The following is a 12,554-nucleotide window of genomic DNA, read 5'->3' as shown; positions in this document are numbered from 1 at the left end:
ACAGCAAATCGATTTAGATCAGCTTCCAGCATTGAGAGCGAGCAATGACCGTGAATGACAAGCAAGGATTATACTGACTGACACCCACACACACACACACACACACACACACACACACACACACACACACACACACACACACACACACACACACACGCGCACACACACAGAGAGGAAGACAAACGCTTCATGCCTGTTTGCATTGGTTCTGTGTTTTTCGTGCTTTCCTGCTGCTTCAGGAAGCTTCACTGAGGTCCTGCTAGCGTCTCCAGGTGCTGCCACCTGCTGACAAAGACCACAGAAGGGAAGACATAAGACGTCTGTGGACACTGAAAAGATTGAGCCATAAAAATCTACAGACCGTCGTCTGCTCCTGAATGATCGTTGCTGAGAAACGGCCTGCAGCGCCATCACGGACAGAAAGTGTGTTGTCACTTTTTCCTGTTTTCTGACGTGTGGACAAAATCTGCAGTTTGAAAACTGATACTCATGTCACAGTTGAACAGTCTTTAATGTCATACACTAAACACCAGCAAAGACCGGTGTGTCTCCATGACTACCAGCAGAGAATAAATATTAAAAACAAGTTCATGGGAGGTCAGCTCAGGGCCACAGCTCGTGGGGCCACAGCTCGTGGGGGCACAGCTCGGGGGGGCCACAGCTCGTGGGGGGGCCACAGCTCGTGGGGGCACAGCTCGGGGGGGGCCACAGCTCGGGGGGGCACAGATTGGGGGGGGCACAGCTCGTGGGGGGCCACAGCTCGGGGGGCACAGATTGGGGGGGGCCACAGCTCGTGGGGGCCACAGCTCGTGGGGGCACAGATTGGGGGGGGGCACAGCTCGTGGGGGGCCACAGCTCGGGGGGCACAGATTGGGGCCACAGCTCAGACCTGACAAAGCTGCATCTATGGCCGTCAGCAGGTCTGAGTAAAACGAGCGCTGTCTCCACTTCCTGTCTCTGAGCCGACTCACAGACACAAACAGGTCTGTGATTTCTGATTTTTGGGGAGAGGTAAGCTAAGCTGTACTCACTCACTGACAGAGAGACAGCCAATCAGCTATGTTCACAGTTAGTCCGTCCCACTGTTCATGCTGGCGTATTCATGTGAAAAAAAAGAAGGCAGTTGGATTTCTTCAGGCTCAGGGAAATGTTTCTCCTCTCATCCGAGAGGTGGAGACTCCCAGGAAACGAAACCCGAGAGGGCGTGGTCCTGGTTGGATGGTCCTGACTCGCTGCCAATCAAGTGAGTCGTCACATGAGCTCAGGTGTGAAAACCGTTGGGTGATCACCATCACCGGGGCCGACGGTGAAACCTCCGTGAGACACCGCCCCGCCATCGTGCGTGGCTTAGTTAACACATAATTATTTTGGTGTTTCCTTGCTGATGTTTATGTTAATGGTTTATTTGAGCTTTTGTTGTATTTTGAATTCTACTTTTCCCCTTTATTACTCGAGTCTTTGTCACATCTTTATTAACCAGATAATCAAACAGTCAGAGCTCTGCGGAGCCAACCATCCCTTTAACGTTAACTAGTAACGACTTCATGAACTTCTTCACAAATCACATTTTAATCATTAGAGAAAAAATTACCAATAATCATCCCACAGATGTAATATTATCTACAGCTACTCTTAGTACCATTGATGTTAAGTTAGACTCTTTTTCTCCAACTGATCTTTCTGAGTTAACTTCAATAATTACTTCCTCCAAACCATCAACGTGTCTTTTAGACCCCATTCCTACAAAACTGCTCAAAGAAGTCCTGCCATTAATTAATGCTTCGATCTCTAATAATCAGCTATGTACCACAGGCCTTCACAGGCACAATAATGCATTACATTACTGCATTACTAAAAAATGTAATGTGATTACAGTGAGGTGTTACACCTGACACGGTGTAATCAGCCCTCTGTGTGTCTTTTTATAAGAATCCTCACAGTGTGTCTCACTGACAGCAGTGGCCTCTCAGGTCTCTGTGACGCCGCCATCGTTCTGCTGTTACGATGCCAGCGTGCTCACAGGGCAGTCTGGGTTTACCTTCTCTCTGATTTCTGCAGTAACACGGAAGAGTCGTCCTCACGCCTGACGAAATAAACCGGTCGGTGAAATGACGTGAAAAGGATTTAAAATAATAAAAACCTGTTTGAATAATCAGGAGGAAAAGACGTTTATGGAGTTAAAGTTTGTTTGAGGAAGTCGTTCAGTCGTTACGACCCTTTGTGTCACGTCTTACTTTTACTAAAATAACATGAGAGAGCCTGACCGTCTTTTGAAAATCTCCAAAAATACAACAAACCCTGTTCTTTAAATCTGCTGATGCAGTAAATCCTGAGAATACAGACAAAGTGTTTCCTGCAAAAAGGCCTGAATTAAATCACCAAGTACTCAAATCACACGTTACATAAACCGCATCTTTAAACGAAACGTTGGTGGAAACGAGACGCTGAACACACGTCAGTGATCACCACACCGCTGCTGCAGATTTTCCACTCTGATAACTGTGGAATGAAAGAAACCTGACCTGCAGGTAACAGAAGCATTCATGTGATCTCACAGAGCTCCGCCCTCACCTGTCTCGCCTGCCGTAAAACAGAAAGCAGGTTGTTATTCTAACCAAAGACACAGACGGACAGACTGAGCTTCAGCTGCTGATGCTCCACAGTGAAGGCTCACGGGGATTTCCATTTATCAGTAGCTTGTGTCGTGCAGCTTCGTGCCACATGGAGAACAGGTTCTGTGGTTTGTGTCTCATGCAGTGACAATAAAGGCATTCATTCAGCAGCAGAGGAGGGAGGGGAACCAGGACTGACTGTACTTCCTGTCTGCTGCTTCCAGCCTCACTCGGAGACTCCATGGCTTCCGGATCAGAGGAGGATCTGTGCTGTCCGATCTGTCGCGACATCTTCAGAGATCCCGTTCTTCTGTCGTGCAGCCACAGCTTCTGTAAAGACTGTCTGAGGAGATGGTGGAGAGAGAAGCCAACACAGGAGTGTCCGATGTGTCAGAAAAGATCTTCGAGGGTGGATCCACCGGTTAGTCTGGTGCTGAAGAACCTGTGTGAGTCGTTTGTAGAGAGGAGAGATCAGAGAGCTTCAGAGGATCTCTGCAGTCTGCACTCTGACAACGAGCAGACAAAACACAGCGACCACAAGTTCAAGCCCATCGATAAAGCTGCACAACAACACAAGAATGACCTTCAGGAAACTGTGGAAGCTTTAAAGCAGAAGTTAAAGGTCTGTGAAGAAGTCCAGGTGAACTTTGATCAAACAGCAGGACACATTAAGGTCCAGGCCCGACGCACAGAGAGGAAGATTAGGGAGCAGTTTAAGAAGCTTCACCAGTTTCTAGCAGAGGAAGAGGAGGCCAGGCTGACCGTGCTGTGGGAGGAAGAGGAGCAGAAGAGCTGGATGATGAAGGAGAAGATGGAGGCTCTGAGCAGAGAGATAGCAGCTCTTTCAGACACCATCAGAGCCACAGAGGAGGAGCTGAGAGCTGAAGACGTCTCATTCCTGCACAACTACAAGGCTGTGGTGGAAAGAGCCCAGCACTGCCCCCTGATGGATGATCCACAGCTGCCCCCGGGAGCTCTGATAGACCAGGCCAAACACCTGGGCAACCTGACCTTCAGCATCTGGAATAACATGAAGTATATGGTCTCCTACACTCCTCTGATCCTGAACCCAAACACTGCAAACCCTGAACTGACCCTGTCCGAGGATCTGAGCAGCGTGAGGGTGGGTGGGCTGCAGCAGCTCCCCGATAATCCAGAGAGGTTTGATCATCTCTGCTTCGTCCTGAGCTCTCAGGGCTTCACCTCAGGGGCCCACAGCTGGGTGGTGGAGGTTGGAGACTGCGGACACTGGGGACTGGGCGTGTTAGCGGAGTCCGTCCGGAGGAAGGGACCCATACGCTCTGGATTTGGTGGAATAGGATTCAATCAAGGTGAATACTCAGCTCGCTCAGGATCTGCTGCCCCCACCGTCCTGCAGCTGCAGAAGAAGCTCCAGAGGATCCGAGCGAGTCTGGACTGGGACGGAGGACAGCTGTCGTTCTCTGACGCTGACACTGACACACACATACACACCTTCACACACACTTTCACGGACAGGATGTTTCCCTTCATCAGCATCGGGGATAAAGTCCCAGTGAAGACTCTGCCCGTGAAGCTGTCGGTGGATCGGAGCTATTAAACCAAACGACACGTGACCCCGTCTGAGCCCGGAGGGAGGAGTGTGTGTCTGCTGGACAGGTTTGTTCTCGTATGTAACTCATGTTGCTGTGTATAAGCCTGTGTGTGGATCAGCAGCTCATCTGTCACTGTTCACCTGAACCGTCCTCTCAGCAGCCTCTGTCCACAGACTGTAAATAAAAGAGCTCAGCTAATGTGACCTCTGACCTCTTCACTTGTTCTCAGACAGCTGACACTGCGCACACACACACACACACACACACACACACTCTACTGTCACACCAACAGAGCCTTGGCCTCACCTGACACGGCACCTGAGGGTGGAGGGCTCAGAGGGCTCATTCAGAGGCCCCTCCTCCTCTGTGCGACTCTCGTGTTACGGCTCGCTCTTGGCCTGACCCCGCCCCCGTGGGAGGCGCTGACATGAGCTGCTGTCACAGGGCACACCTATCTCCACCACACGAACATGGCGACTCATTCAAATAAGACATTTGAAATCTGAGACGGTGCTTCTCAGAGTCAAATCCACAGTCAGCAGCCGTCACAGCTGCAGGCAGCTCGCTCCAAGCTGCACTCACCTCCGACCTGTGTTTCTTTCTCCGCCCTTCCTGGCAGGTACTAAGAGCTTTCCTGTGCAAGGACCTGACACGTAATAATCTCAGGCAGCTTTTCGGAGAGGTGAGGCCAAGATTGGTGGGCAGCTGGGATCAAGGTGGCAATCGCTTACTTCCTGACGTTCTTCTTTCCTGCAGTTTCTCCTCCAGCGAAGGTGTGACAAACGGCTTTCTCTGCTGCCGCAGGAAATACAGCTCTCCAGCCACCTCAATGAGTCATGAAGGAAAGATGGCGGAGTGCCTCGGGAGCTGTGCAGTGATGGAAAACCAACACTGGGACTCATTTGTGTTTGTTGAACAGCAGCAGAGATGAAGTGCCTCAGAGGACTCGACGGCGAGCAGCCAGCATGTTCCTGAGGCCTTTAGTAGACGCGCAGGCAGGAAGTCGCTTTAGTTCTGCCTGACTCTGATTTACAGACCAACCGTGGAGCACGCCGCTGAAGCCCGATGATGAGCTGTCAGCACAGCGAGCGCACTATGATGCACGACGAGCCGAACACACGAGCGTGGCGGGGAGACGGAACTTCGGTGTCAGAAGGGTTACTGCATTAAACAACGCCCACTTTGATGCCGTGACCACGTCCTCGTCAGAACACCTGGACAGGTTCCTCTGAGCTCCTCCGGTCCCAGCCCGGCGCCCCGGAGCGTTTGGTGCCCGGCCCGTTGAAGCCTCGGTAGAGAGCTGTGATTGGCTCCTGGAATATTTCAGCTGCTCTCACGCCCGAGGACGTTTCTGTGCCGCAGCGCTCGGCCCGTCTCCTGCTGCCTCCTGCTGTCGGTCGCTCCAGCTCCCGTTTCCCTGTGACTCAGAGACCCTGTCTGACCTCTGACCCCGAGCAGGCTCCTCCTCCTGGTCAGCAGCTCGTTAGATGCAGCAAAGCTCCCAGAGCTTTAACTGACCTGCTCTTTCAGCCCCTCCCTCAGGTCGTCGGCCCGAGGATCAGGGATCAGCTGCCGTCAGACGGCGTTTGGGTAATTAGGAGTCGGATGTTCTTTAGAAATAAACTTATTTCACTCCAGACGTGTTCGCTTTGAGCACCATGATGCGGTCACGTCTAGGCTCAGACTGTAATCACACTTCATGCAAACCCCTCTGACGGACCACAGGGAAGCACATCTTGTTCCCTGGACCTGTGCTCGCGATTTAGCAGACGACCCCCTCGGCCACATGCACGAGTCATGTTTCTGTGCAGAGTGACGGCACCAGTTCACTGCTACCAATCGCTCATCCCGCAGAGAGCTAACCTCAGCAAACACAGCTCGTGTGATTCAGTGCAGAGACAAAGGCCCGTGTGAGTCGTTGTGGGCGTTTGGTTTGGATGAAAGCCTCGGGAGGCCTCGAGCGTCGGATGAAAGCTGCCTTTTGTTGATTGGATTCACTTCAGAGATGTAGTTTCACCTGCGTGGGTCGTTTTCTCACAGTTATCAGTCAGAGGTGAAGTCCAGCAGTCTGATGAACTGCGAACACAGGAAGACCCACGTTTACTGCCCGCTCACATGCAGCGCTTCAAAACCAGAGTCCCACCCTCAGACCGAACACACAGCTGTGTGAGTAAAACTCGCGTTTAGTCTTTAAAATACAAATCATACTGGTGGTAGTAAAAGATTAGGGCAGTAAGCTCTCAGTACACCTGCACAGGTACGCTGCTGGCCGTGAGTCAGACCTGCTGCCGGCAACTTTGAATAATCTTTGATTATTACTGTGGACAGAATTTCCAGGTCTCAGGTCGTTCCTGTTTGGAGCTGTTGAGGCTGAACCAGACGGCAGACAGACTCATCTCTGCGAGCTGTCGTCACTTGACCAGGGCGGGACACGTGTGATGGGTCGCCGTCGCTGAACAGACGGCGCTCACACCGCAGAGACGTTCCTCTTTTCCTTTTTTGCTTTTAAGGTGAAGCTTCTGCAAACGTTGCTGCTGAGTCTTCAGACAGATTCACCAACGTCTGCACGCTGCGTTAGCTACGACTCACCTGAGCAGATCTTGTCCTCGTGCACCAGCAGCAGGAAGTCACATACACGGCAGTAAATATTCACGTTTTACTATCATTATTATTCATGACTGTATTAGTCGAAACCTTATAAGTGAAAAAGTTGTAAACAGCTGAAACTTGGATTTTTGAGATGGTGAAACTTTATTTAGGACTCCAGACTTCCCAACAGCCACTCAGAGACCCGCCCACACGGCTCGGCGGTTCCTCACAGCCTGGATGTGAAACTCGTTCTGTGGAATAAAGAGAACAAAGGCATCTTTACTCTGGGCCGCTTGCTTTCGACTGACTGTTAGTGCACGAGATTTCTGCTGGAAACCTGAAATTCAGCCACAGAAACGCTGTGGTTTGATCCCGCCTCCTCCGCGCTACAGGTCCAAGTAATCTGGGCGAGATCAGAAGCTCCGAGTTGCTCCTGAGCTTCAGCGTGAAGCTGTTACTGCTGCATTTACCAGGCTGAGGTCAGGAAACACTGATGAGGTCTCACACCGAGCTGACGTTCACGTTCGAGCTGCTTCTCAGTAATTACAGCTATAATTATAATTATGGCTCCAGAGCCTGAGCTGGTATCTCTCACACACCAGCTCAGTGTTGGGCTGTCTCTGTAAAAATATTTTATCACTGAATAAAACTCAACTTTAGCTGAGATGAAAAATATGCTTCAAATAAGTTTAATCTGAATCTGAGGAGGACCTGATGGATGTGATCAGGCGCAGAAGTGTTTCTATTGGAGCGTCTGCTCTGAGCCTGGGTCCAGATAAACAGCCTCAAACAGACAAACACCTGAAACAGGAAAATCAAACTGGCAAAAAGAAACTTCGCTCACATGAAAAGTGTTCTGGTCTCAGCTCGTTCTGCGCCTGCGGTTTTGTTTTCAAGGACGCTGGGTGGAATTAGCATCAGTGGGAGTCTTCAGGTCAGAAGCTCATCACTGTAACCTTCAGGCTGCTGTCAGAAAAACAAATTAAAGTCTTTGTGATCTGCAGGCCTGAGCGCCGCTCACTGCACGCTGAGGAAAATGGAAGACCTTGGCATTTCCAAAGGAAATGTTAACACGCTGCGATTCTGGTTCCACATTTTAACACACTGTCATCCTGTCATGTTGGGACTCATAAAGGCTTCACATACAGTGTGTGTGTGTGTGTGTGTCCGTACTGTAGCAGTCAGGCGGAGGCTGATATATCTGCAATGACGTGCCTTAAACAATGGCGAGGAAGATAAGTGAGGTCGGCATGAAATATGATTAAAGCACAGCCTTCCCCTCGCCTTTGATTTAAAGGAGCACGACACAAACAACTCATCTCTCCCACCCACACACAGACTTCAGAGGAAAAGCATGAAAAACCAGCAAAGAGCAAAAGAGGACAGAGAGGACGGAGACGCCACGTCAGCACTCCGAGAGCAAGTTTGGGGCACCTTTTACTCTTTAACGTGAAAAAGTCCTGCAGGAAGAAACGAGTCTGACCGTCGCATCAGCTGACCCCGTGCAGGACCGTCAGTCAGCTGACGTTTGTCCGGGTGCAGCGTTCCAGGTTATTCGGCTTATTTCTGGATAGCAGGGAAGTGTTCATGAACTGTGGAGTCCACGTGTTTCCTGCCCTGCGCGGGGCAGCAGGTGCAGCTCCAATCTGAGATGTTTTACAGGTTTCTGTTGCAGCGAGCTCCTGTTCTGTGACGCAGCGACAGGGTGGCAAAGAAATCAGATGGGGAGGCAAAACCCAAGCCTTTCTTTTTCAAACACATGCAGGTGGTTACATGTGGTTAAAATGATTCAAATGCAGTAAGTTTACATGCTTTTCATATAAATATGGTCCATAACTTGATTATTGTCTGTAGCCCACAGAATTACACACTTTAGTTACATAAAACATGAGTTTTGCTCTTCTGTACTGTACAGCCTGTATAATAAATAAATATGTCGCCCAATAAATATAAAACCCAGAAAGCTGCACAACACTGGCGCTTCATTTACAAACACTAACTGAAGTTTCACTGTTGTTTGTTAGTGAATCATCAAATTGTTACGTTCTTAGATTACACAACATGTCAGAAATCTGCACTGTCATGAACAAAAATGTAAACCTCGTTTTTCATGATTTGTTGGATTCACCCTCTGAAATACAACTGCTCATTTTACGTTTGTGTTTCACATTCAAACTGGTTCATTTTGCTTTTCCTGCTCGGTTTCAGTCGTTCAGCCTCACGTGTCTGAATTTAGCTGTTCTTTCATTGACAAACTGTATTAATGTTACTGATCTGAACTCACACAAAACACTTAAAATCCTAGTTGTAGTTTTTTACTGTAAAAAAAACCCACAGACATGTTGAGTAAATTATTTTTATAACTTGAAATGCAAATATAAATTGTATAAGCTTATGCACACATTTTGTAAACACATACAACTATTTATCTAAAAATGCAGCCAATACACCTGCTGTTTTTTATTTTGTACAACCATTTAATAATATTACTAAAACTAAAATGAGAGAACAATCAGGTGTCGCAATAAGATTCACAAATGATGTGTGTCAGTAAAAACATAAAACAGAGCAGCACAGGCAGAAAGCTGCAGGCCTGACAGCAGCAGCTGTATCACTGCGCTGGTTTTCTACCTGGTGACTGTGTTTACGTTGCAACGTGCCTTTGTGACATTCATTAGTGCCCTCACTGACACACAAAACAAAACAGCAACTACACACTCCACACGAAACGTCACAATGTTCCCACATCTAAAAACTCGCTCGCAGTATTTAGAGAAAAGCATGGCTTATATATTCTTTTAATCATAACTCTGGATTTACTGAACTGTAATTAAAATTTAAAATCATCCTTTGAAGTCCGAACCTTCAATATGGGCTGAAATAGAGACTGTTGACTGTAACTACGCTCAAACTGTTAATGCTATCTTACTTGAACACTGTCATATGTAAAACTAGGGTGGCACTTGCCACCCCATGCCACCCTTCTAGATCCGCCCCTGCACCACGAGCCGCTTTACAGCACCCTCCATTCTGATTGGGGCAGAAGCAAGCAGCAGAGAATTAGTAGCAGAGAGGAGTACGTGTTGTTACTCATGCTGGATTTATTGGATTTTAGGAAGCAGGTGGAAATCGTTGTTTTATCTCTCCGCTGAGCCGAAGCCGTTTCTGCTCACTGACAGTATAGAGAATATACGAAGAGGTTAATGTTATACGACTGAAAGTAACAGCTGCTGCAGACAGCGCTGTGAGTGTGTGCGTGCTTTAAGCACTTTGGTCAGTAAGACTGGGAAAGAGCTGCTGTAGTAATAAAGTTTAGCCTGACAGAAACAGGAGAATAAAAATGTGACTACGAGATGGAGCAGATTTATTGATCTCTCAGGGATGTCATCACGGAGAATCTGATGGGTTATAATCAAATGCTTCATTAAATGAATGTTTGAAGACAGTTTAAGGCAGGGGTGTCCAACTCCAGGCCTCGAGGGCCGGTGTCCTGCAGGTTTTAGATCTCACCCTGGGTCAGCACACCTGAATCACATGATTAGTTCATTCCCAGGCCTCTGGAGAACTTCAAGACATGTTGAGGAGGTGATTCAGCCATTTAGATCAGCTGTGTTGGATCAAGGACATGTCTAAATCCTGCAGGACACGGCCCTGGAGGCCTGGAGTTAGACACCCCTGGTTTCAGGTTTTGTTCTTTCAGCCTCTGTGAAGTTTAACTCTGAGGGTGAAGAACAAAAAGTGGTCAGCAGGTGCAGTGTAGCTGTTCATACAGATATAAAATTATTTGGAGGTTTCAGAAAAAACTAAATAAGGGTCTGAAGCTGCATCTGAGACCATCAGGAAAACCAGCTCTGGAGCAGGTCAGGTTCACAAGTACAGAAATGACCCAGCTTCACAGCAGAGGACGTTAACCCTGAAGATACCTGATGAGGTAAGTACAAACCTGTGAATCTACCTGTGACATCAAGACATCAGCAGTATCTTTGTGTTTTTATAAGTAATGATTTAAGATGAGTACAGTATGGTATCTTTGATTATCTGTCTGTGTCACAGACATGCTGTTGGAGTGGGTGAAACACGAACCTTAAAGAGTTAATATTGTAAAGACCCTACAATAATACAGAGACAACAGAAAACCCCAGCAATTATATGAACCCCTATAAGCAAACACAGTTGGTGACAATGGGAAGAAAAAACCTCCAGCAGAACCAGTGACCGACTGGGGTGAAAACAGCGAGCCAGAGATTAATAATCAGTAATGATAAGGGGCCTGAAAGTTGAAGGCTCAGCCTCCCAGTCTACTTTCAAATACTCTAGAAACAACAGGCAACCTGCAGTGTGACTTCTGATGGATGATGGATGGATTCAATTCAATTCAATTTTATTTATATAGCGCCAAATCACAACAAAAGTCGCCTCAAGGCGCTTCATAGATACAGAGAAAAACCCAACAATCATATGACCCCCTATGAGCAAGCACTTTGGCGACAGTGGGAAGGAAAAACTCCCTTTTAACAGGAAGAAACCTCCGGCAGAACCAGGCTCAGGGAGGGGCGGGGCCATCTGCTGTGATTGGTTGGGGTGAGAGAAGGAAGACAGGATAAAGACATGCTGTGGAAGAGAGACAGAGGTTAATAACAGATATGATTCAATGCAGAGAGGTCTGTTAATACATAGTGAGTGAGAAAGGTGACTGGAAAGGAAAAACTCAATGCATCATGGGAATCCCCGGCAGCCTACGTCTATTGCAGCATAACTAAGGGAGGATTCAGGGTCACCTGGTCCAGCCCTAACTATATGCTTTAGCAAAAAGGAAAGTTTGAAGCCTAATCTTGAAAGTAGAGATAGTGTCTGTCTCCTGAATCCAAACTGGAAGCTGGTTCCACAGAAGAGGGGCCTGAAAACTGAAGGCTCTGCCTCCCATTCTACTTTTAAATACTCTAGGAACAACAAGTAGGCCTGCAGAGCGAGAGCCAAGTGCTCTAATAGGGTGATATGGTACTACAAGGTCATTAAGATAAGATGGGGCCTGATTATTTAAGACCTTGTATGTGAGGAGCAGGATTTTGAATTCTGGATTTAACAGGAAGCCAAAACAGGAGAAATCTGCTCTCTCTTTCTAGTCCCTGTCAGGACTCTTGCTGCAGCATTTTGGATCAGCTGAAGGCTTTTCAGGGAGTTTTTAGGACTTCCTGATAATAATGAATTACAGTCGTCCAGCCTGGAAGTAATAAATGCATGAACTAGTTTTTCAGCGTCACTCTGAGACAGGATATTTCTAACTTTAGAGATGTTGCACAAATGGAAGAAAGCAGTCTCACATATTTGTTTAATATGTGCGTTGAAGGACATGTCCTGGTCAAAAATGACTCCAAGGTTCCTCACAGTGTTACTGGAGGCCAAGGTAATGCCATCCAGAGTAAGAATCTGCTTAGATACCATATTTCTAAGCTTTTCAGGGCCGAGTACAATAACCTCAGTTTGATCTGAATTAAGAAGCAGAAAGTTAGCGGCCATCCAGGTCTTTATGTCTTTAAGACATTCCTGCAGTTTAACTCATTGGTGTGTGTTATCTGGCTTCATGGACAGATAGAGCTGGGTGTCATCTGCATAGCAGTGTAAATGTATGCTATGTCTTCTAATGATGCTGCCTAAGGGAAGCATGTATAATGTAAACAGAATTGGTCCTAGCACTGAACCCTGTGGAACTCCATAATTAACCTCAGTGTGTGAAGAGGACTCTCCATTTACATGCACAAACTGGAGTCTATTAGATAGA

The 12,554-nt window shown here is 47.7% G+C and overlaps 1 protein-coding gene across 1 annotated transcript; it reads left to right on the top strand.

The window, feature by feature from the left end:
- Nucleotides 1-2,569: 2,569 nt before the first annotated feature.
- LOC308403235 (E3 ubiquitin-protein ligase TRIM35-like) lies at nt 2,570-8,594 on the top strand. Its single transcript, XM_080892505.1, has 3 exons — nt 2,570-4,250; nt 4,806-4,868; nt 4,943-8,594. Exon 1 carries the CDS (start codon nt 2,854-2,856, stop codon nt 4,189-4,191), a length of 1,338 nt encoding a protein of 445 aa, XP_080748631.1. The 5' UTR covers nt 2,570-2,853; the 3' UTR covers nt 4,192-4,250; nt 4,806-4,868; nt 4,943-8,594.
- The last annotated feature ends 3,960 nt before the right edge of the window (nt 8,595-12,554 follow it).

Source organism: Rhamphochromis sp. 'chilingali' (genome assembly GCF_963969265.1).
Source record: "Rhamphochromis sp. 'chilingali' genome assembly, chromosome: 9".
Taxonomy (NCBI): domain Eukaryota; kingdom Metazoa; phylum Chordata; class Actinopteri; order Cichliformes; family Cichlidae; genus Rhamphochromis; species Rhamphochromis sp. 'chilingali'.
This window is presented reverse-complemented; position numbering and strand designations above follow the sequence as displayed.

What these genes read in the sequence shown, in the direction of transcription:
- LOC308403235 (XM_080892505.1), top strand. Translation starts at nt 2,854, where the DNA reads ATGGCTTCCGGATCAGAGGAGGATCTGTGCTGTCCGATCTGTCGCGAC.